The sequence below is a fragment of the Salmo salar genome, chromosome 21, assembly GCF_965601325.2.
Source record: "Salmo salar chromosome 21, fSalSal1, whole genome shotgun sequence".
In the NCBI taxonomy this organism is placed as follows: Eukaryota; Metazoa; Chordata; class Actinopteri; order Salmoniformes; family Salmonidae; genus Salmo; species Salmo salar.
In genome coordinates, this window is record NC_138311.1 from 54,075,603 (window position 1) to 54,101,815 (window position 26,213).

Genomic DNA, 26,213 nt, shown 5'->3' on the forward strand with positions numbered 1-26,213 from the left:
AGAGATGGACAGGAGCAGGGACAGACTTGCATGTATACAATCAAGCACATAGCCATGCAATCTCCATAGACAAACACTCACAGTAGAATGGCCCGTACTGAAGATCTCAGTGACTTTCAACGTGGCACCGTCATAGGATGTGACCTTTCCAACAAGTCAGTTTGTAAAATTTCAGCCCTGCTATAGTTGACCCGGTCAACTGTCAGTGCTGTTATTGTGAAGTGGAAACGTCTAGGAGCAACAACGGCTCAGCCGCAAAGTGGTAGGCCACAGAACGGGACCAGCCAAGTGCTGTAGCGTGTAAAAAAATCGTCTGTCCTCGGTTGCAACACTCACTGCCGAGTTCCAAACTGCCTCTGGAAGCAACGTTAGCATAAGAACTGTTCGTCCGGAGCTTCATGAAATGGGGTTCTATGGCCGAGCAGCCAAACACAATCCTAAGATCACCATGCGTAATGCCAAGTGTCGGCTGGAGTGGTGTGATGCTCACCGCCATTGGACTCTGGAACTGTGGAAGTGTTCTCTGGAGCCCCACGAACGAATCTGGGTTTGTCGGATGCCAGGAGAATGCTACCTGCCCGACTGCATATTGGCAACTGTAAAGTTTGGTGGAGGAAGAATAATGGTCTAGGGTTGTTTTTCATGGTTCGGGCCCCTTAGTTCCAGTGAAGGTAAATCTTAATGCTACAGCATACAATGACATTCTAGACGATTCTGTGCTTCCAAATTTGTGTCACCAGTTTGGGGTAGGCTCTTAACTGTTTCAGCATGACAATTCCCCTGTGCGCAAAGCGAGGTCCATGCAGAAATCTGTGCCTGCACAGAGCCCTGACCTCAACCCCATAAAACAAATTGGGGATGAATTGAAATGCCGACTGTGAGCCAGGCCTAATTGCCCAACATCAGTGCCTGACCTCACTAATACTCTTGTGGCTGAATGTAAGCAAGTCTCCGCAGCAATGTTCCAACATCTAGTGGAAAGCCTTCCCAGAAGAGTGGAGGCTGTTATAGCAGCAATGTTCCAACATCTAGTGGAAAGCCTTCCCAGAAGAGTGGAGGCTGTTATAGCAGCAATGTTCCAACATCTAGTGGAAAGCCTTCCCAGAAGAGTGGAGGCTGTTATAGCAGCAATGTTCCAACATCTAGTGGAAAGCCTTCCCAGAAGAGGGGAGGCTGTTATAGCAGTAAATGAGGGGACCGACTCCATATTAACGCCCATGATTTTGGAATGAGATGTTCAACGAGCAGGCGTCCACATACTTTTGGTCATGTAGAGTATTTATTCTATGTATCATGTGACAGTCTTGTTGTTGACCCTTGTAGGCTCCAGTAGAAGAGGAAGTCTGGTGAGGAAGTCTGGTGATGCATGTTTTCTTGTATTTATTTATTTATTTATTTATTTATTTAAGCACATTTCTCTTCTTCAGGTCAAACATTCTTATAGGAGCTCCCAGAGCCAACACCTCCTCAGCTTCCACAGTGGTGGAGCGAGGGGCAGTCTATACCTGCCCATGGCAGAAGACTAGTGACTGTACCCAAGTACAGTTTGACAATACTGGTGAGTACAGAAGGTCCTATTACTTTAGTATCCCGTTCATCGATTTCTGACGTTGTCTGGTATCTATATCTGTATTGTATCAAACAGGGAGGGAACACTATGAGTTGATATCCAAAGTGAAGATCAATAGAGTCAGTCAAGGGTCATTTTCATCAGTGTGGGGGTTTTGGACATTTCATCAAATGTATGTCAGTCAGATATGTGTCTTTCCATAGGAGGACACGAGGACAACAGTTCAGTAAGCACAGGCAAATGTTGTCTCACGTTAGGACTCATCCAGGAATGTAGGACGCCTATATTGGAGATGTGCCAACATGCTCAATGTTAAGTTTGAGAGAGACAGAGACAGAAAGAGATAGCGGGGAGGGGTGATAGAAAGACTTCCATCACCTTTAAAGGACTGTCTGCTCTGCAGAATAACAGACGACATTAGTCATTTCCCTTGTTGAATCATCCATTACACACAGATATGTGTCAAGGTGTTTAGTAATATCTACACTACGGCACTTCCCTGCATTTTAGGAGTTTGACTCAGCACAAACTTAACAAAAACACACAATACAAAGCCAAGCCCCGTCAATGACAAACGCTCATTCAGACAGCCACTGTAATTAAGCTATTTTGGGAGACATAAGGCTATTTTGCAGTTTATTCTGTCCCAGATCTCATTGACATTCTGTGTCTGTAAGAGGTACAGAGGTAGGCAGCCCAAAGTTAGACTAAGGGCTTGTACAAAATGGCACCCTATTCCCTAGATAGTGCATCAAAGGGCTTTGGTCAAAATAAGTGCACTATGTAGGGAATAGGGTGCCTTTTAGGATGCACTGTAAGGCGGTACAATGAGCCAAAGATCCTCTCAGAAACCCAACCACAACCATGTGGATGACCTCCCTCCCCATCCAAACCAATGGCCTTCCTCTCTCTCTGGGCTCCAAGTCCCCATCCAAACCAATGGCCTCTCTCTCTCTGGGCTCCGTCCCCATCCAAACCAATGGCCTTCCTCTCTCTCTGGGCTCCGTCCCCATCCAAACCAATGGCCTTCCTCTCTCTCTGGGCTCCAAGTCCCCATCCAAACCAATGGCCTTCCTCTCTCTCTGGGCTCCAAGTCCCCATCCAAACCAATGGCCTTCCTCTCTCTCTGGGCTCCAAGTCCCCATCCAAACCAATGGCCTTCCTCTCTCTCTGGGCTCCAAGTCCCCATCCAAACCAATGGCCTCCCTCTCTCTCTCTGGGCTCCAAGTCCCCATCCAAACCAATGGCCTCCCTCTCTCTCTCTGGGCTCCAAGTCCCCATCCAAATCAATGGCCTCCCTCTCTCTCTGGGCTCCAAGTCCCCATCCAAACCAATGGCCTCCCTCTCTCTCTGGGCTCCAAGTCCCCATCCAAACCAATGGCCTTCCTCTCTCTCTGGTCTCCAAGTCCCCATCCAAACCAATGGCCTCCCTCTCTCTCTCTGGGCTCCAAGTCCCCATCCAAACCAATGTCCTCCATCTCTCTCTGGGCTCCAAGTCCCCATCCAAACCAATGGCCTCCATCTCTACCTCCTGTGCTATTTACACCGTTCTCTATCAATAGAAGTTAATTTGGTTCATCGATAAGAAGTTACATTTGGTTCATCGGTAAGAAGTTACATTGGTTTGTTTATTGTGATTAATAGGCAACTGCAGAACAACATATTTTTCCTTATATAGACAGAAAATAGACAGACTAATTGAGTTCCAGGAGCCAAATGAGTATTAAAGTCTGCACCACACTAGTCTGTTGGGAAAGTCTGAACCACACTAGTCTGTTGGGAAAGTCTGCACCACACTAGTCTGTTGGGAAAGTCTGAACCACACTAGTCTGTTGGGAAAGTCTGCACCACACTAGTCTGTTGGGAAAGTCTGCACCACACTATTCTGTGTGACTTGGAAACAGGTTCAAAGCTACATGCAGATATATTTCCATGTAATGTTTTTTTCCCCATATTATTCCTACCGTTGCTGCCATTTCTGATGGTTTGCCAGTCAGTGCTTCAGTGACCTGGCCTCGTAATTATACGGGAAGTGACGACATTGCCACAATGGGTGTCTTTGTGATGGCTGATCTGTTTGTGCAGACTGCGAGGGGAGGCTGTCTTCAGTCAGTGGTCTAGGTGAGTGTTTGTGCAGACTGTGAGGGGAGGCTGTCTTCAGTCAGTGGTCTAGGTGAGTGTTTGTGCAGACTGTGAGGGGAGGCTGTCTTCAGTCAGTGGTCTAGGTGAGTGTTTGTGCAGACTGTGAGGGGAGGCTGTCTTCAGTCAGTGGTCTAGGTGAGTGTTTGCAGACTGTGAGGGGAGGCTGTCTTCAGTCAGTGGTCTAGGTGAGTGTTTGTGTCCAAGCAGCCAAGGGCCAGGGGGGAATGACTGTAATTAGTTAGTGTGTGCTCAGGGGGTTTTCTCCTACATGGCCATTACCGAACTAGCTGTCTTACCACGTGTCCTGAAAGTCTTCCTCCTGATCTGTTATTTCATCCACTGTCCCAGTCAGTCCTTGTTTTCCCAGCTCTGTCAGTCCTTGTTTTCCCAGCTCTGTCAGTCCTTGTTTTCCCAGCTCTGTCAGTCCTTGTTTTCCCAGCTCTGTCAGTCCTTGTTTTCCCAGCTCTGTCAGTCCTTGTTTTCCCAGCTCTGTCAGTCCTTGTTTTCCCAGCTCTGTCAGTCCTTGTTTTCCCAGCTCTGTCAGTCCTTGTTTTCCCAGCTCTGTCAGTCCTTGTTTTCCCAGCTCTGTCAGTCCTTGTTTTCCCAGCTCTGTCAGTCCTTGTTTTCCCAGCTCTGTCAGTCCTTGTTTTCCCAGCTCTGTCAGTCTACTCATGGTGGACAGGCAAACCTTAAAAAACAGAACAAGGGAAGTCTAAACAAATTGAGAGCGCTCTCTAATTCCAGCTGCATACCACGCCGTATCCCGCTGCTGTCTGGCCTCTGAAGCTAAACAGGGTTGGTCCTGGTCGGTCCCTGGATGGGAGACCAGATGATGCTGGAAGTGGTGTTGGAGGGCCAGTAGGAGGCACTCTTTCCTCTGGTCTAAAAAAAACCAACATGTGTCCTGACTCTCTGTGGTGACTAAAGAACCCATGGTACATATTGTAGAGTAGGGGTGTTAACCCTGGTGTCCTGACTCTGTGGTGACTAAAGAACCCATGGTACATATTGTAAGAGTAGGGGTGTTAACCCTGGTGTCCTGACTCTCTGTGGTGACTAAAGAACCCATGGTACATATTGTAGAGTAGGGGTGTTAACCCTTGGGTCCTGACTCTCTGTGGTGACTAAAGAACCCATGGTACATATTGTAGAGTAGGGGTGTTAACCCCAGTGTCCTGACTCTCTGTGGTGACTAAAGAACCCATGGTACATATTGTAAGAGTAGGGGTGTTAACCCCGGGGTCCTGGCTAAATTCCCAATCTGGCCCTCATACCATCACAGTCACCTAATCATCCCCAGCTTCCCATTGGCTCATTCATCCCCCCTCCTTTCCCCTGTAACTGTTCCTCAGGTCGTTGCTGTAAATGAGAATATGTTCTCAACTTACCTGGTAAACTAAAAATAATTACTCCAAATGATTTAGACAGACTAAAGTGACAGATTTACAGCAGACTAGAGTCTCATAATAACTATACTTGTAGATGGCCCATGGGTGGATGTGATGTTTGACCAGGTGCAGTCAGGGCTGTAGAGGAGGGGTGGGGGTGTTGGGACTGTGACTGTTGCGCGAGTCAAGGTTAAGGAGGAGCTGGGTTGTTGCTCTTAAGACTGTTGCTTTAGTACATAACATGGAGGAGTTTTGATTTAGGCCAGGAGGGTTAGTTGTTCCTATGTGTTTTGCTGTAGGGCTAGCCAGGAGGGTTAATGTTCCTATGTGTTTTGCTGTAGGGCTAGCCAGGAGGGTTAGTTGTTCCTATGTGTTTTGCTGTAGGGCTAGCCAGGAGGGTTAATGTTCCTATGTGTTTTGCTGTAGGGCTAGCTAGGAGGGTTAGTTGTTCCTATGTGTTTTGCTGTAGGGCTAGCCAGGAGGGTTAATGTTCCTATGTGTTTTGCTGTAGGGCTAGCTAGGAGGGTTAGATGTTCCTATGTGTTTTGCTGTAGGGCTAGCCAGGAGGGTTAGATGTTCCTATGTGTTTTGCTGTAGGGCTAGCCAGGAGGGTTAATGTTCCTATGTGTTTTGCTGTAGGGCTAGCTAGGAGGGTTAGATGTTCCTATGTGTTTTGCTGTAGGGCTAGCCAGGAGGGTTAGATGTTCCTATGTGTTTTGCTGTAGGGCTAGCCAGGAGGGTTAATGTTCCTATGTGTTTTGCTGTAGGGCTAGCCAGGAGGGTTAATGTTCCTATGTGTTTTGCTGTAGGGCTAGCCAGGAGGGTTAATGTTCCTATGTGTTTTGTTGTAGGGCTAGCCAGGAGGGTTAATGTTTCTATGTGTTTTGCTGTAGGGCTAGCTAGGAGGGTTAATGTTTCTATGTGTTTTGCTGTAGGGCTAGCCAGGAGGGTTAATGTTCCTATGTGTTTTGTTGTAGGGCTAGCCAGGAGGGTTAATGTTTCTATGTGTTTTGCTGTAGGGCTAGCTAGGAGGGTTAATGTTTCTATGTGTTTTGCTGTAGGGCTAGCCAGGAGGGTTAGTTGTTGTTCCTAAGACTGTTTCTCTACTCAGGGTTACACAAGAACAGAGCTTTGTGGTTGGCTAGATGGTATGCTCTGAAGGTTAGTAAGTATCCTCCCGAATATGTCAGAATGCAACTCTCTCTCTCATTCTATCTGCACAAACCTTCACACAATACATTTGGTTCCAATGTAGTATAACAATGAATATCACATTCCATTCTCTGAAGTTATTTGAAATAAAAAGTTGAACTGAATCAGTAGGCTTAATCATTCCCCGTACAATCACCAAGCAGTTTAACCATGCGTGCCACTATGGAGTTGACTTTGTTTCTAGTGTCTCTGTTTATCATGAAACAGTATCTTCTTTATAAAGGCTGTGATTATCATGAAACAGTATCTTCTTTATAAAGGCTGTGATTATCATGAAACAGTATCTTCTTTATAAAGGCTGTGATTATCATGAAACAGTATCTTCTTTATAAAGGCTGTGATTATCATGAAACAGTATCTTCTTTATAAAGGCTGTGATTATCATGAAACAGTATCTTCTTTATAAAGGCTGTGATTATCAGAAAACAGTATCTTCTTTATAAAGGCTGTGATTATCATGAAACAGTATCTTCTTTATAAAGGCTGTGATTATCATGAAACAGTATCTTCTTTATAAAGGCTGTGATTATCATGAAACAGTATCTTCTTTATAAAGGCTGTGATTATCATGAAACAGTATCTTCTTTATAAAGGCTGTGATTATCATGAAACAGTATCTTCTTTATAAAGGCTGTGATTATCATGAAACAGTATCTTCTTTATAAAGGCTGTGATTATCATGAAACAGTATCTTCTTTATAAAGGCTGTGATTATCAGGAAACAGTATCTTCTTTATAAAGGCTGTGATTATCAGAAAACAGTATCTTCTTTATAAAGGCTGTGATTATCATGAAACAGTATCTTCTTTATAAAGGCTGTGATTATCAGGAAACAGTATCTTCTTTATAAAGGCTGTGATTATCAGAAAACAGTATCTTCTTTATAAAGGCTGTGATTATCGTGATTATCATGAAACACTATCTTCTTTATAAAGGCTGTGATTATCAGAAAACAATATCTTCTTTATAAAGGCTGTGATTATCGTGATTATCATGAAACACTATCTTCTTTATAAAGGCTGTGATTATCAGAAAACAATATCTTCTTTATAAAGGCTGTGATTATCGTGATTATCATGAAACACTATCTTCTTTATAAAGGCTGTGATTATCAGAAAACAATATCTTCTTTATAAAGGCTGTGATTATCAGAAAACAGTATCTTCTTTATAAAGGCTGTGATTATCAGGAAACAGTATCTTCTTTATAAAGGCTGTGATTATCAGAAAACAATATCTTCTTTATAAAGGCTGTGATTATCAGAAAACAGTATCTTCTTTATAAAGGCTGTGATTATCGTGATTATCATGAAACACTATCTTCTTTATAAAGGCTGTGATTATCAGAAAACAATATCTTCTTCTGCTCCTTCACCATATTATTGTTATTAACTGTTTTACGCTTGTAAACTAACTATAATCTCTGCATCCACAGTCTAATCTGGTCTACTTGAGTTGGTGTTTAGTTACCATTTTAGTAATAGTCTGTGATGTGAGACACTATGGAAGGTTCAGCTTGTTGCAACAACCAGGTGTTTTCTGTCTTCATGCTGTCTCAGCACGTTCCTAGGTCTGAGGTCACCCTCCACATTATTAGCCCTGTAGGCACCAGGCAGGAAACCACTTCAACTCTGCCTGAACAAGCACCAGTGGTATTTCGTTACCAGCAAATGTGCAACATTGCAGCTAACAGAATATTTCAACAGGCTTTACATTGGCTTGTCATATCAGGTGATTTGTGTTTTGTGATAAAGATGGATAATTTCCACATCAACATGACACACCCCATATTAAGACAACGTTATAGACATGTTAACCGTAGTCTCACTTGCCTCACCCATGTAGAGACGGCAGATGTTTCACAGTACGATGATGCGTTTTGCAGCAATATAATGAATGCATCATATTGTGAAATTTGGAAGAGAAAAAAAACTGGGACTTTTTCTGTGTTTTTTTTTTTCAAGTCAGATCCTCTTTGAGAACAAAAGGGAAAACACAGAAATACAAACGAAAATACTAAATCTAAAACGCATAAAAATGTCATAACCCCACCCCATCTGATTTTGTTAGTCATTCAGATGGCATAAGAACACGAAATAAGCCGAGGCAAAATGTGTTGAATTGCAGAAAATTTGCTTTAAAAAGAGCAAAATGTTGTCTCTGCGGCCAAGAAGAAGATCTCTAAAATGTTCAGTCAGATACCATGCCATTGGCCACGCACCACTACCACGCACTCGCCACGACCTTAAGGAGTCATCGTGCTTCAGTTCGGCTAGCACCGAGCCAAATTCGGCTAGGAGAACTGAACACAAAGACACGCGTAGGAGAATAACATAGTGTACACAGAGAGACACTTGACTGGCAAGGAAATTCACGTATTTCCCTACTAGATATGCTTTACCCAGCAAGACATAAATAGTAGGCAAGATACGGAGGATGGATATAAGGGCATACGGCCTAGAGATTGCTGGTGGACTGTTTTAAGAGTTATTTTTGTTCCAAATTACGGCAGAAGATTCTCGATTTACCACCACCAGCTGTCCTGCCAGGTATGCCCAACACCGTATGCCCAACACCAAGTCCATGTTGTCCTGAGAGATGAACTTTTCCCCTTACATCAAACCCGGATGCACCCTTACCCAGGTATGTTGATAATACAATGTTGGAATCAGTTTAACCTTTTTCCTGTGTCTTATTTCCCTTGTTACTGCATACACATCTACAGTGCCTTCATCAATTATTCACACCCCTTGACTTGTTCCATATTTTATTGTTACAGCCTGATTAAATTGAGATTGTGTCACTGATCTACACACAATACCCCATAATGTCAAAGTTACAGTTTTGACATAAATCTGCTTGAAAATCTATAGCTGTCACGTCCTGACCAGTATAGAGGATTATTTGTATTATTTGGTCAGGGCGTGGCAGGGGTATGTTTGTTTTGTATGGTGGGTAGTTGTATGTTAGTAATGCTGTTGTTTAGCCTGCTACACTGTTCCTGTCATGAGTTTTGTTTATTGTTTTTTCCTCGTGGTCACATTTAAAATAAATGATGATGAGCACGCAATCCGCTGCATATTGGTCCACTTTGTCCGACAGCGATTTCAACATATCTTCTGACGAAGAGGAATGTGACAATAGCAAGACCTGAAAATGGTTGCCTAGCAATGATCAATGATCAATTTGGCAGAGCTTGAAGAATTTTGAAAAGAATAATTGACAAATGTTGCATAATCCAGGTGTGGAAAGCTCTTAGAGACTTACCCACTAAGACTCACAACAGTAATCGCTGCCAAAAGTGATTTCTACAAAGTATTGTCTCAGGGGTGTGAATACTTATGTAAATGAGATATTTCTGTATGTCGTTTTCAATAAATTTGCAAACATTTCTACAAACATGTTTTCACTTTGTCATTATGGGGTATTGTGATGTCATTATGGGGTATTGTGATGTCATTATGGGGTATTGTGTGGGTATTGTATGGGTTAGAAACAAATATACATTTTTATACATTTTTTTTAATTCAGGCTGTAACACTATGGAATAAGTCAATGGGGATGAATACTTTCTGAAGGCACTGTATATGAGCAATTACATTTTTATCATGGCTTTTGGAATATGCTTCCTGGAAAATGATATGGTGTTTTGGTTGTTGTTGTTGACCAAAAATAGGTTTATATTTTATATCTGACATATATTATCTTGTCACCTCTCATTCACAGGTGTCCATCTCAATGAACCTGGACTTACCTAATACTACCGCCACTCTCGTTGTCGGAGAGTCATAGAAAATGCATTTGGCGTCACGACTGCAAGGATTAGGATTGTTGTTCGGCCAATCGTGTGTACCACTGCTGAAAAGGCTAATGACATTGTGAAGACCTGTGTGGCCCTCCACAACTACCTGTCCTCCACGGATGAAGCTCATGAGCCAAACGCAAGATACGTGCCCCTCACGCTTTTTGCTGACACTCCCCTCCCTTCTGGCAACTACCAACCTGGAGAGTGGAGGAGGGTTTGTGGCAGGGGACAACCATCTCCAAGTGCCAGGGTGACACAGCTTGCAAGCAAAACAAGAAATAAGCTCAGGGACTTCATCCTCTCCCCCCTGGACGTGTGCCATGGCAGGAAGACATGGTTAGGAGAGGACAACTCAACCCAAGGCCAGCTAATCAGAATAGGCCTTTGTTTTCCACTGCTCACACACACATAACACTTGATGGATGCATACAGTTCTTCTTTGTGTGCACTGTGAACCAAAGTACTTTGTACCAAAATGTAGATTTTTAATCTTGTTAATAAAATGAAAGTTGATTCTATGACGTCTGTGTGCATTCATTTGGATTGGAACTACACCACTAGTAGAAGCCAGCCTGTAAAGTCTGTGACACACAGCTCTCTGGGTACTGTGACACACAGCTCTCTGGGTACTGTGACACACAGCTCTCTGGGTACTGTGACACACAGCTCTCTGGGTACTGTGACACACAGCTCTCTGGGTACTGTGACACACAGCTCTCTGGGTACGTTGTCAGCGCGAGATGTTCAAATAGAATGCAATGAAACACTTTGTATTGAGATGAAGATGCAGAGCTTTTTTTTCAGCACACAAAAAAAAGAAACCATCTGGGCTCTGAAAGTGAACCACAATACAACAGTGTCTGCTAAGAGGAGACGTGTTAATAACACGTGTCAATTAAATATCATTAAAGTGTCAGAAATATCTGGCCGGACGACCAGGCGGCGCTTTTGGGCCAGTGACGAGGCGGCGCTTTTGGGCTAGTGACGAGGCGGCGCTTTTGGGCCCGTGACGAGGCGGCGCTGGGATGCAGAGAACAAAACCTGGTGCTGTCCCCATTCACTGATGTTTGTGCCTTGAAAAATTAAAAAGTATAGTGCTGTTTTAGTACATATATCCAAAACGATCAATGAACAACATATCAAATATAATGAACCCTATAATTAAGCCTACAATGGACTATAATATTGCAAACAGTCGAGCAGAGTTGAGTAGGCCGGGCCTAGCTACTCAACCTAGCTAAACCAAAGTTCGCAACATTTTAGCTAGCTGGACCTTGATACCACACTTTGACTTCGGTGTTAGCAATGTGGAAAGCTTTCTCTGACAAAATAAATTTTGATCAAAAAGTTGTAAAGATCTTTAGTTGGGTGGCTTGCTTAATCTCTGCATGAGTATGCTGCTAGGCTAACTAACCAGACAAGTAGCTAGCTGGCTAGCTATTGTTAGCAAACATGGCTAGTCTTTTCCTCGACTACAATAGAAAATACAACCAAATACCTCTGGTGAAGACGGTATGTTGCTTTCCGTCTTGCTTACTTCTATACCCATTGGCCCGAGCAATGCTCAAAGTTGTCATTGCTGTTGTTCGCAATGTTGACTCCATAGAGTTTCCGGCTGAATCGAGAAGAAGTAGGAACTCTGGTCACCCCTACAGTTGACAATCACTGATGAAGGGGCGTAGACTTCGAGAGGCAAGCCGAAGTTTGGTAGCCGATAATTTGGAAAAAAAACCTTGCCTGGAAAAAAACCTTGCCTGATGACCAAAACACACAAAAATGTCCAAACTTTTTTCAGATGGGAAGCATGTGTACACCTTAAGCCCCATTTTTGTTTTATCCAGAAAAAAAAAAGGATTGTAGAATTTGATGCATTCAGAGTCTTTGTGATTTTTTTCAAAGAGGTAAATGCTGATGTCCAGGTTTCAGCCTATTTATTTAAAGCCACTATGCTGCATCAGTTTATAATGCTTTAATTATATTTAACATTAATTCATTTTTATTCATTTTGAAGTAGAATGTCCTATTAAAAAGTCACCAGAAGTGACTTTCTCAGTCGTTCTACAAACAAAATCTCACAGGGGTGCATGCCACCGGACCCCCCCACTATTTCAGAATGTGACCAACCGTTTTCATGTTAATATCAGACTGGGAAGTATTGATGTTCACTATCTCCTCCTATCTGAAAGTGTAGCCAATTTTATTTGTATTTATTTGACCGTTATTTAACTAGGCAAGTCAGTTAAGAACAAATTCTTATTTTCGATGACGGCGTAGAAACAGTGGGTTAACTGCCTGTTCAGGGGCAGAACGACAGATTTGTACATAACACCCCAAAAATGTTGCAATTATATATATTTAAAAAAAACAACATTTTTTACCACTTTTTCTCCCCAATTCTGTGATATCCAATTGGTAGTTACAGTCTTGTCCCATCGCTGCAACTCCCGTACGGATTCGGGAGAGGTCGAAGGTCGAAAGCCATGCGTCTTCCAAAACACGACACCGCCAAGTTGCACTGCTTCTTCACACACTGCTCACTTAACCCGGAAGCCAGCGGCACAAATGTTTCGGAGGAAACACCGTACAACTGGCGACGGAAGTCAGCGTGCACGCATCCGGCCTGCCACAAAGAGTCTCTAGTGCGCGATGGGACAAGGAAATCCCGGCCGACCAAACCCTCCCCTAATCCGGACGATGCTGGACCAATTGCATGCCACCTCATGGGTCTCCTGGTCGCGGCCGGCTGTGCCTCGACACAATCCTGTCTCGGAGCGCAACGGACAATTCCTTAGACCTCATGACTTGGTTTTTGCTCTGACATGCACTGTCAACTGTGGACCTTATATAGACAGATGTGTGCCTTTCCAAATCATGTCCAATCAATTGAATTTATCACAGGTGGACTCCAATCAAGTTGTAGAAACATCTCAAGGATGATTAATGAAAACAGGATGCACCTGAGCTCAATTTTGAGTCTCATAGCAAAGGGTCTGAATACTTATGTAAATAAGATATTTCAGTTTTTTTTTATTTGTAATAAATTAGCAAACATTTCTAAAAACCTGTTTTTGCTTCATCATTATGGAGTGTTGTTTGTAGATTGAGGAAAAACATTGTATTTAATACATTTTAGAATAAGGCTGTAACGTACATTTTTTGGGGTGGGGAAAAAGCCAAAGGGTCTGAATGTTTTCCGAATGCACTATTTCTGCAGTGGCAAGTGGAAACATAACCGACTCTATTACACTAGGGGGAAACAGAACCGACTCTATTACACTAGGGGGAAACATAACCGACTCTATTACACTAGGGGGAAACATAACCGACTCTATTACACTAGGGGGAAACATAACCGACTCTATTACACTAGGTGGAAACATAACCGACTCTATTACACTAGGGGGAAACATAACCGACTCTATTACACTAGGGGGAAACATAACCGACTCTATTACACTAGGGGGAAACATAACCGACTCTATTACACTAGGTGGAAACATAACCGACTCTATTACACTAGGGGGAAACATAACCGACTCTATTACACTAGGGGGAAACATAACCGACTCTATTACACTAGGTGGAAACATAACCGACTCTATTACACTAGGTGGAAACATAACCGACTCTATTACACTAGGGGAAACATAACCGACTCTATTACACTAGGGGGAAACATAACCGACTCTATTACACTAGGGGAAACATAACCGACTCTATTACACTAGGTGGAAACATAACCGACTCTATTACACTAGGGGGAAACATAACCGACTCTATTACACTAGGGGGAAACATAACCGACTCTATTACACTAGGGGGAAACATAACCGACTCTATTACACTAGGGGGAAACATAACCGACTCTATTACACTAGGTGGAAACATAACCGACTCTATTACACTAGGGGGAAACATAACCGACTCTATTACACTAGGGGAAACATAACCGACTCTATTACACTAGGTGGAAACATAACCGACTCTATTACACTAGGGGGAAACATAACCGACTCTATTACACTAGGGGAAACATAACCAATTCTATTACACTAGGGGAAACATAACCGACTCTATTACACTAGGTGGAAACATAACCGACTCTATTACACTAGGTGGAAACATAACCGACTCTATTACACTAGGGGAAACATAACCGACTCTATTACACTAGGGGAAACATAACCGACTCTATTACACTAGGTGGAAACATAACCGACTCTATTACACTAGGTGGAAACATAACCGACTCTATTACACTAGGTGGAAACATAACCGACTCTATTACACTAGGTGGAAACATAACCGACTCTATTACACTAGGTGGAAACATAACCGACTCTATTACACTAGGGGGAAACGAAACCGACTCTCTTACACTAGGGGGAAACATAACCGACTCTATTACACTAGGTGGAAACATAACCGACTCTATTACACTAGGTGGAAACGTAACCGACTCTATTACACTAGGTGGAAACGTAACCGACTCTCTTACACTAGGTGGAAACATAACCGACTCTATTACACTAGGGGGAAACGTAACCGACTCTCTTACACTAGGTGGAAACATAACCGACTGTATTACACTAGGGGAAACATAACCGACTCTATTACACTAGGTGGAAACATAACCGACTCTATTACACTAGGGGGAAACGTAACCGACTCTATTACACTAGGGGGAAACGTAACCGACTCTCTTACGCTAGGGGGAAACGTAACCGACTCTATTACGCTAGGGGGAAACATAACCGACTCTATTACACTAGGGGGAAACATAACCGACTCTATTACACTATGTGGAAACATAACCGACTCTATTACACTAGGGGGAAACATAACCGACTCTATTACACTAGGGGAAACATAACCGACTCTATTACACTAGGGGAAACATAACCGACTCTATTACACTAGGTGGAAACATAACCGACTCTATTACACTAGGTGGAAACATAACCAACTCTATTACACTAGGTGGAAACGTAACCGACTCTATTACACTAGGGGGAAACGTAACCGACTCTATTACACTAGGTGGAAACATAACCAACTCTATTACACTAGGTGGAAACGTAACCGACTCTATTACACTAGGGGGAAACGTAACCGACTCTATTACACTAGGTGGAAACATAACCGACTCTATTACACTAGGTGGAAACATAACCGACTCTATTACACTAGGTGGAAACATAACCGACTCTATTACACTAGGGGGAAACATTGCCTCATGGATGTCCCTCCTCATTGAGTAACATGTGTGTCAGAGATTGCATTGGCTAGACGGGGTATTAATGGGTGTTGGTTGTGAGTCATTTCCTCTTGGGAAAATATAGTTTAATCTCCAGGCTCTGATGAAAACTCATCACTGCTGCTCCCTTCAGGAATACCAAACATCAACCAGTCCATTTGTTATGTGGGTACTCGGTGTCTTGCCTAAACATCAGACTGTTTTCAAGTTTTAATGTCACATAGACAAGTACAGTGAAATGCCTTTTTTGCAAATCCAACATTGCAATAATCAGTAACAATATATTACTAGAAAAAAACATGAGAAATAAGAATATGAAATACACTAAGTAAGCATACTATATACAGCAAATATTTAAGTCAGTTCCAATACCATATTAACAATGTGCAGGGATACTGGAGTGATGGAGGTAGATATGTATAGGGGGAAGGGGACAGGGATACTGGAGTGATGGAGGTAGATATGTATAGGGGACAGGGATACTGGAGTGATAGAGGTAGATATGTATAGGGGTAAGGGGACAGGGATACTGGAGTGATGGAGGTAGATATGTATTGGGGTAAGGGGACAGGGATACTGGAGTGATGGAGGTAGATATGTATAGGGGTAAGGTGACAGGGATACTGGAGTGATGGAGGTAGATATGTATAGGGGTAAGGGGACAGGGATACTGGAGTGATGGAGGTAGATATGTATAGGGGTAAGGTGACAGGGATACTGGAGTGATGGAGGTAGATATGTATAGGGGTAAGGGGACAGGGATACTGGAGTGATGGAGGTAGATATGTATAGGGGTAAGGTGACAGGGATACTGGAGTGATGGAGGTAGATATGTATAGGGGTAAGGGGACAGGGATACTGGTGTGATGGAGGTAAATATGTATTGGGGTAAGGGGACAGGGATACTGGTGTGATGGAGGTAAATATGTATTGGGGTAAGGGGACAGGGAAACTGGAGTGATGGAGGTAGATATGTATAGGGGTAAGGGGACAGGGATACTGGAGTGATGGAGGTAGATATGTATAGGGGACAGGGATACTGGAGTGATGGAGGTAGATATGTATAGGGGTAAGGGGACAGGGATACTGGAGTGATGGAGGTAGATATGTATAGGGGTAAGGGGACAGGGATACTGGAGTGATGGAGGTAGATATGTATAGGGGTAAGGGGACAGGGATACTGGAGTGATGGAGGTAGATATGTATAGGGGACAGGGATACTGGTGTGATGGAGGTAGATATGTATAGGGGTAAGGGGACAGGGATACTGGAGTGATGGAGGTAGATATGTATAGGGGTAAGGTGACAGGGATACTGGAGTGATGGAGATAGATATGTATAGGGGTAAGGGGACAGGGATACTGGAGTGATGGAGGTAGATATGTATAGGGGACAGGGATACTGGAGTGATGGAGGTAGATATGTATAGGGGTAAGGGGACAGGGATACTGGTGTGATGGAGGTAGATATGTATAGGGGTAAGGAGACAGGGATACTGGAGTGATAGAGGTAGATATGTATAGGGGACAGGGATACTGGAGTGATGGAGGTAGATATGTATAGGGGTAAGGGGACAGGGATACTGGTGTGATGGAGGTAGATATGTATAGGGGTAAGGAGACAGGGATACTGGAGTGATGGAGGTAGATATGTATAGGGGTAAGGTGACAGGGATACTGGAGTGATGGAGGTAGATATGTATTGGGGTAAGGGGACAGGGATACTGGAGTGATGGAGGTAGATATGTATAGGGGTAAGGAGACAGGGATACTGGAGTGATAGAGGTAGATATGTATAGGGGACAGGGATACTGGAGTGATGGAGGTAGATATGTATAGGGGTAAGGGGACAGGGATACTGGAGTGATGGAGGTAGATATGTATTGGGGTAAGGGGACAGGGATACTGGAGTGATGGAGGTAGATATGTATAGGGGTAAGGGGACAGGGATACTGGAGTGATGGAGGTAGATATGTATAGGGGTAAGGTGACAGGGATACTGGAGTGATGGAGGTAGATATGTATAGGGGTAAGGTGACAGGGATACTGGAGTGATGGAGGTAGATATGTATTGGGGTAAGGGGACAGGGATACTGGAGTGATGGAGGTAGATATGTATAGGGGTAAGGTGACAGGGATACTGGAGTGATGGAGGTAGATATGTATAGGGGTAAGGTGACAGGGATACTGGAGTGATGGAGGTAGATATGTATTGGGGTAAGGGGACAGGGATACTGGTGTGATGGAGGTAGATATGTATTGGGGTAAGGAGACTAGACAACAGGATGTAAGTTAAACACAGTAGCAGCAGCAGCTTGTATGTGAGTGGGTTTGTAGAGTCAGTATACATTTATGTGCATATTATGTGTGAGTGATCAGATGATGGAGTGAGTGTTTGTGTGAGTGTGTAGGGCCCTGTGAGTGTGCATACAGACAGTTCAAAATACTGAAATAAAAGATCAATGAAAAAAACAAGGTGAACTCGGTCCGTGTAGCTATTTTGTTAGTTATTTAATCAGTCGTATTGCTTGGGGATAGAAGCTGTTCAAGAGTCTGTTGGTGTCAGACTTGATGCACTGGTACCTCTTGCTGTGCGGCAGTCAATATGCTTTCAAAGGTACAGCTGTAGAACCTTTTCAGGATTTGAGGGCCCATGCCAAACTTTTTCCACCTCCTGAGGTCTTTTTGTGTGTGTGATTTGGACACCAAGGAACTTGAAGCTCCACTACAGCCCCGTCGATGTGGATGGAGGTGTGCTCGCCCCCCCCCCCGTTTCCTATTGTCCACGATCAGCTCCTTGCCTACTCCTCACCACCTGGGGTCGGCCGTCAGGAAGCCCAGGATCCAGTTGCAGAGGGAGGTGTTCAGACCCAGAGTCCTAAGCTTGGTGACAATCTTGGAGATGGACAATGGTGTTGAACGCTGAGCTGTAGTCGATGAACAGCATTCTCACATAGGCATTCCTCTTATCTAGGTGGGTGAGGGCAGTGTTGAGTGCAATTGAGGTTTGCGTCATCTATGGATCTGTTGGTGCAGTATTCAAATTAGAGTGGGTCTCAAGGGTGTCTGGGATGATGGAGTTAATGTGTTGCCATAACCAGCCTCTCAAAGCACTTCATGATTACAGATGTGAATGATACAGGGTGGTTAGTCATTGTGGTATAAGGCCTCAGAGTTCTTAGGAACAGGAATGATGGTGGTCATCTTGAGATGTGGGGATTACAGACTGGGACAAGGATAGGTTGGAAATGACTGTGTATATATCTGCCAGCTGTTCTGAGCATGCTCTGAAAACATGCCCTGAAATACCGTCCGGCCATGAGGCTTTTACGAGTGTTGACCTGATTAAAAACCTTACTCAGGTCGGCCTTGGAGAGCGAGATCACCCAGTCCTCTGGGTCAGCAGGGGCCCTCATGCACGGCTCTGTGTTGTTTTTTTGTTGAAACATGGATAAAATGTATTGAGTTCATCTGGTAGAGAGGCATTGTTGGGCAGGTCACGGTTGGGTCTTCCTTTCTAATCCGTAATGGACTGTAGACCCCTGCCATATGTGGCAGGTGTCTGAACCTGTGTAATAGGATTCAACCTTGTTCCTTTATCGGTTACCATGGTAACTCCATTATTATCTGTCCAGAAGAAGTAGCTGTAAAAAAAAGACAATAGTCTCTACAAGACAGAATGCTATATGAAGTTATACTTTACCGGTTGTACATGTTGTTGGTCCTTTTGGCAGGAGGTGGAGATAGAGTATCCACAGGAAAGTGTTGTTTAACCCGACTTTTTGCGGTGCCGGTAGGTTCTGTCGCTTGTATTTTCAATCTGTTGACGCAATTGCCGAATGTAGTCGATCGAAGCATGTTTCCTCACAATCAGCTGGAAGTGTTTTCTGTTTGGTTCGGCTCGGCCATATTGTGCAAGTGTTTGTCATCAGTATTGAAAATGAAAACCAGAAATACAAAACGATGTACAGACCAGCATACTGATGGTCGGGTTGATAAAACTACTCTGTGGACATTTTGTCTCACATTCCTACCTGCAAAAGGACCAACCACACGGACAACCGGTAAAGTATAATTTTATATAGCATTCTGGTTTGTAGAGGTCGTGAGAGGAAACTTTCCTAATCCAAAAGCAAATTTCTACTCAATGTAGAATTCTATGCAATTCAACGTTGTTTTCAGCCTAAACTGGGTCATGTTCATTAGGCAGCAAATGGAAGAAAAGGGACTGAAACAGGGAAGGAGTACCTTGACTTGACAAGAATAAATGCTTGTTTAACAGGGGTACATTTAAAAAAAAAAGAAAGTTGTGCCATAATGAAAACACAGAGTAGAGGTTCTTTCAAGCAGGCACCCCTAAAGTGATGGTGTTTCTTCATTTAAAACCACAATGATTTCTCCCTCACAGATGATCGTAAGAATAACGAGGGGCTCCAGATGGAGTTTAAGTCCAACCAGTGGTTTGGAGCCACGGTACGGTCACATGGGGAACACATCCTGGTGAGTGTCATTTTTTTATTTGATTTATTTCTCCTTTATTTAACCAGGTAAGCTAGTTGAGAACAAGTTCTCATTTACAACTGCGACCTGACCAAGATAAAGCAAAGCAGTGCGACACAAACAACAACACAGAGTTACACATGGAATAAACAAGAGTACAGTCAATAACACAATAGAAAGGGACCTTATCTCCATGGTTGGATCACGTGTTGAATGATGGAGAGCCCGTTTTGTTTGTTTTGAAAGTCTCTGAGAAAGAGTTATATTGAAAAAGTTTGCTTACTTACCTTTTTGAATTTGGATCCCGCGACGTGGATATCTATCCAGGGATCTTGCTAACGAAAAGTTTTAAGAGCTGCTTGGCGTAGCAGCTAGCGTAGCTGCTACCTAGCTATCAATCTAGCAAGTTTTCCTTGACGGCTTGAACACAGCCCGCGGCGCGGTTAGCCCTTGTGGCTGGGACAGCAGATTGTCTAAATCCCTGCTTTTTGCTGATGTTTAAATCTGCCCTGCAACCTACCCCTTATCTGGAAATGTGTGGAGTATCAGCGTTAGCCTACATTGATACCATGGCATCCCAATCCAAAGGTGGGAGTTATGGCGAGGGTAGTGTTTCTCTATCACAGGTGAAGGATCTTTTAAAATAACTAAAAAGGGTTTTACTAGCAGTTGTTACAACAACCGGAACATATTTTAAAGAGATTTGTCCAAGTACTGATTTGATTCAACTAACAAAAGAATGGACGAGCTGACCAGAGACTGTCCAAGACCTTAATAGCAGTTTGCAGTTCTCCCCAGGGAGACGTGGTTGTCCTGAAAGAGACTTGTAGCAAGAGGGCAACAAACTAGAGATGACATGAGATGACATCAGCACTGTCTGTGAATCAGTATTACAAAAGACTGGGAAAACAGACTATCTAGATCCGGGTTTCCCATAAACTCGGTCCTGGGGCCCCTCCTGGGTGTACGTTTTAGTTTTTTACCCCCTAGCACTATACAGCTGATTCAAAATAACCAGCTCATCATCAAGCTATGATGATTTGAATCAGCAAAAAACTCAAACGTGCACCAAGGTGAGACCCCAGGACCCGTCCAGTTCTCATGGGAAAGCCGGATCTAGAGGGACAATCCAGGAGGAATAACATCGTTGTGGATGACATACCAGAGACTTCTCATGAGAACTGGACGGAGTATGAGGAGAAAGGAAGAAAAATGATCAGTGAAAAGCTGCAGATGGATCAGAGGAAGATTCAGGTGGAGCCACGCCCACAGGTCTGGAAAACCTGTCACTAGCCCAGGTGACAGACCCAGGTCGATAGTGGTCAAGTTCCTGAGGTTTAAGGACAAGATGGCTGTTCTGGAGAGAGCCAAGAATTTGAGAGGAACCAACATCTTCCTCAACAAGGATTTCTCTGAAGCTGTGTGCCAGTGGCGGAAATAATTTATCCCAGCTCTCAAGCTGACAGAGAGCATGAGAACATTGCTTACATCCTCTACGACAGGCTCATTGTCCACCTTCCCTCCCAAAAGCCCGAGATGAATGAGAGAGCCAAGCTTCAGGGTCCGTAGCTTCAACCCAACATTACACACACACATACAAAAGTACAGTTCGTAAACACCTCTTCAAATTAGTGGATTTGGCAATTTCAGCCACACTCGTTGCTAACAGGTTATACAATCGAGCACATAGCCTTGCAATAGACAAACATTGGCATTAGAATGGCCCGTACTGAAGAGCTCAGTGACTCAACGTGGCACCGCCATAGGATGCCACCTTTCCAACAAGTCAGTTCATCAAATTTCTGCCTTGCTAGAGCTGCCCCCGGTCAACTGTAAATGCTGTTATTGTGAAGTGGAAACGTCTAGGAGTGCAACAACGGCTCAGTCGCGAAGTGGTAGGCCACACAACGTCACAGAACGGGACCAGTGAGTGCTGAAGCGTGTAAAAATCATCTGTCCTCAGTTGTAACACTCACTACCGAACTTACTAAGAACTGTTAGTCGTGAGCTTCATGAAATGGGTTTCCATGGCTGAGCAGCCGCACACAAGCTTAAGATCACCATGCGCAATGCCAACCGTCGGCTGGAGTGGTGTTGGAGTGGTTTTTCTCCCCACAAAAGGGCTTTATTACAGACATAAATATTCCTCACTTTCGTCCTCTGTCCGGGTGGCTGGTCTCAGACGATTCGGCAGGTGAAGAAGCTGGATGTGGATGTCCTGGGCTGGCGTGGTTACACAATGTCTGTGGTTGTGAGGCTGGTTGGTTGACTTTCAAATTCTCTAAAACGACGTTGGAGGCGGCTTATGGTAGAGAAATGAACATTAAATTCTCTGTCAGGGCCGAGTTTGGGAAATGCTGCTCTAACACACACTAATTTCTGTTGTTGTATTGATTGTATATCGTTGTATTTTAAATTTTTTAACACATCCTGGGGACGGTCATGTCCTTATCTTGGAATCCAGAACCTAATCTTGCGCGCGCTAGCTAGCGAACAGTCTGTAATGAGATATTACCCATTAGACTATTGAGTCTCTGTGACTGTTGATTGGCCTTGCTGTAGTTGACTGTACTCATGAGGTGTTATGTCTCTCTCAGGCCTGTGCTCCTCTCTACCAGTGGAGCACATACAGCGTGTCAGAGAGGGAGCCTGTTGGAACATGTTTCCTGAAGAAAGGAGTAGAAGTCGTGGAATACTCTCCTTGCCGATCTAGTAAGTGACTGAGAATTATTTAATTTTTTTCTCTCGACCCAGCAAATTAAGCCTAGAGATTCTTCATTAAAAAGTGCATTGTAGTCTGGGATTAGATCTTGTCTGGGAAACTGGCTCTATATCTGTTTATATCAATAACTGCAGATTGAGATAACCCCACCTGGTCTACCATTGAGAGATTATTAAATCGTTCTGTGTTTGTGTTACTCTGAACAGAAGCCAACTCTCCAGAGGGACAAGGCTTCTGTCAGGCTGGATTCAGTATTGACTTTGTCAAGGTGCGTATTGTGTATTGTGTCCTCTTTGTCAAGGTGCGTATTGTGTACTGTGTCCTCTTTGTCAAGGTGCGTATTGTGTATTGTGTCCTCTTGTCAAGGTGCATACTTTGCAGTGTTCCATACAACAATAGATAAATAAAAACATTATTATAAACTATTATTCTCCGGTGCTTGGATTCCATTTCAGATCTTATTGTCTTGGTTTCTTCTTTCGGAATAACATAACTTATTGCTCTTTCTCTCTTTCTTTCTTTCTTTCTTTCTTTCTTTCTTTCTTTCTTTCTTTCTTTCTTTCTTTCTCTCCTTCTTTCTTTCTTTCTTTCTTTCTTTCTTTTTACATTTGTTTTTCTTTATTTTATCTTTTTCGATTTTGTTTTTTTCTTTCTCTCTCTCTCTCTCTCTCTCTCTCTCTGGCTCTCTCTCCTCTCTCTCTCTCTCTCTCTCTCTCCCCTCTCTCTCTCTCTCTCTCTCTCTCTCTCTCTCTCTCTCTCTCTCTCTGGCTCTCTCTCTCTCTCTGGCTCTCTCTCTCTCTGGCTCTCTCTCTCTCTCTCTGGCTCTCTCTCTCTCTCTCTGGCTCTCTCTCTCTCTCTCTGGCTCTCTCTCTCTCTCTCTGGCTCTCTCTCTCTCTCTCTGGCTCTCTCTCTCTCCTCTCTCTCTCTCTCTCTCTCTCTCTCTCCAACAGAATAACAGGGTGGTTGTTGGAGGCCCTGGTAGTTTCTACTGGCAAGGTAAGTGATGTGTAATTCTATATATTTACTGAGCAGGTCAAGGTAAGTGATGTGTAATTCTATATATTTACTGAGCAGGTCTGTTATTCCAGGGTATTATCAGACACACTGTGCTCTGTGTGGCTCTCCTCTGAGATGAGGCATGTAGTGATTCAGGGAATTTGTGGTGATGCTTTGATTGCCTAACTATAGCTGTTGTCAATGCAGTAATGCTTTGACTCCCTAACTATAGCTGTTGTCAATGCAGTAATGTGTTGACTCCCTAACTATAGCTGTTGTCAATGCAGTAATGCTTTGACTCCCTAACTATAGCTGTTGTCAATGCAGTAATGCTTTGACTCCCTAACTATAGCTGTTGTCAATGCAGTAATGCTTTGACTCCCTAACTATAGCTGTTGTCAATGCAGTAATGCTTTAACTGCCTAACTATAGCTGTTGTCAATGCAGTAATGCGTTGACTCCCTAACTATAGCTGTTGTCAATGCAGTAATGCTTTGACTGCCTAACTATAGCTGTTGTCAATGCAGTAATGCTTTGACTGCCTAACTATAGCTGTTGTCAATGCAGTAATGCTTTGACTGCCTAACTATAGCTGTTGTCAATGCAGTAATGCTTTAACTGCCTAACTATAGTTGTTGTCAATGCAGTAATGCTTTGACTGCCTAACTATAGCTGTTGTCAATGCAGTAATGCTTTGACTGCCTAAATTTAGCTGTGGTCAATGCAGCTCTTAGGCTGACAAGTGAGCAGTAGTCTGTGAGATCATGACACTGGCTTGCAGGAGTGACTGCCCAGCTAACAACAAACGCTCCCACAACTTTAGAGAACATTCCCTTAAGAGTCTCATAGGAATATGTTCCTGTGATGTGCAAGGAATGTTTCCCAGAGACCATTCCCTTAATGTCAAATAGAACTTACCAAGAACGTGGTTGCTATGTTCTCAGAACATATGATATTAAATGTTCTAGACACGTTTCATGGGAACGTTACAAGAACATTCACGTGTCCAGTTTTCTGAGGGGTTAGGAGAATATTCCATCAACGTCCCACCAAACATACATACATGGTTAAGGAAGTGCTGTATCATGAATACATGGTTCAACATGGTATAACAGTATGTGGTTCAACATGGTATAACAGTATGTGGTTCAACATGGCATAACAGTATGTGGTTCAACATGGCATAACAGTATGTGGTTCAACATGGCATAACAGTATGTGGTTCAACATGGCATAACAGTATGTGGTTCAACATGGTATAACAGTATGTGGTTCAACATGGTATAACAGTATGTGGTTCAACATGGCATAACAGTATGTGGTTCAACATGGCATAACAGTATGTGGTTCAACATGGTATAACAGTATGTGGTTCAACATGGCATAACAGTATGTGGTTCAACATGGCATAACAGTATGTGGTTCAACATGGCATAACAGTATGTGGTTCAACATGGTATAACAGTATGTGGTTCAACATGGTATAACAGTATGTGGTTCAACATGGCATAACAGTATGTGGTTCAACATGGTATAACAGTATGTGGTTCAACATGGCATAACAGTATGTGGTTCAACATGGTATAACAGTATGTGGTTCAACATGGTATAACAGTATGTGGTTCAACATGGCATAACAGTATGTGGTTCAACATGGCATAACAGTATGTGGTTCAACATGGCATAACAGTATGTGGTTCAACATGGTATAACAGTATGTGGTGTTGATTTCAGGAAGACGATAGAGTTACAGTTGAAGTCTGAAGTTTTCATACACTTAGGTTGAAGTCATTAAAACTCTTTTTCAACCACTCCACAAATTTCTTGTTAATAAACTATAGTTTTGGTAAGTTGGTTAGGACATCTACTAGTGGGTCAGAAGTTTACATACACTAAGTTGACTGTGCCTTTAAACAGCTTGGAAAATTTCAGAAAATGGTGTCATGGCTTTAGAAGCTTCTGATAAGCTAATTGACATAATTTGAGTCAATTGGAGGTGTACCTGTGGATGTATTTCAAGACCTACCTTCAAACTCAGTGCCTATTTGCTTGACATCATGGGAAAATCAAAAGAAATCAGACAAAAATTGCAGACCTCCACAAGTCTGGTTCATCCTTGGGAGCAATTTCCAAACGCCTGAAGGTACCACGTTCATCTGTACAAATAATAGTACGCAAGTATAAACACCATGGGACCACGCAGCCGTCATACCACTCAGGAAGGAGACGAGTTCTGTCTCCTAGAGATGAACGTACTTTGGTGCGAAAAGTGCAAATCAATCCCAGAACAACAGCAAAGGACCTTGTGAAGATGCTGGAGGAAACAGGTAAAAAAGTATCAATATCCACAGTAAAATGAGTCCTATGTCGACATAACCTGAAAGGCCGCTCAGCAAGAAAGAAGCCACTGCTCCAAAACCGCCATAAAAAAGTCAGACTATGATTTGCAAATGCACATGGGGACAAAGATCGTACTTTTTGGAGAAATGTCCTCTGGTCAGATGAAGCAAAAATAGAACTGTTCGCCATAATGACCATCGTTATGTTTGGAGGAAAAAGGGGGAGGCTTGCAAGCCGAAGAACACCATCCCAACCGTGAAGCACGGGGTTGGCAGCATCATGT

General features: G+C 43.3%; 1 protein-coding gene across 2 annotated transcripts in view; it reads left to right on the forward strand.

Moving 5' to 3' along the window:
- Positions 1-26,213, forward strand: part of LOC106582518 (integrin alpha-V) — an 80,682-nt gene that overhangs the window by 1,310 nt on the left and 53,159 nt on the right. For both annotated transcript variants that reach the window (XR_014382078.1, XM_014165693.3), the window contains exons 2-6: positions 1,428-1,558; positions 19,781-19,872; positions 22,470-22,584; positions 22,801-22,862; positions 23,545-23,590. Coding sequence is in view for 1 of the 2 variants with exons in the window: in XM_014165693.3 (XP_014021168.1) it covers positions 1,428-1,558; positions 19,781-19,872; positions 22,470-22,584; positions 22,801-22,862; positions 23,545-23,590 (446 nt within the window). In the remaining variant the exon portion in view is untranslated. The remainder of the gene's footprint in view (positions 1-1,427; positions 1,559-19,780; positions 19,873-22,469; positions 22,585-22,800; positions 22,863-23,544; positions 23,591-26,213) is intronic.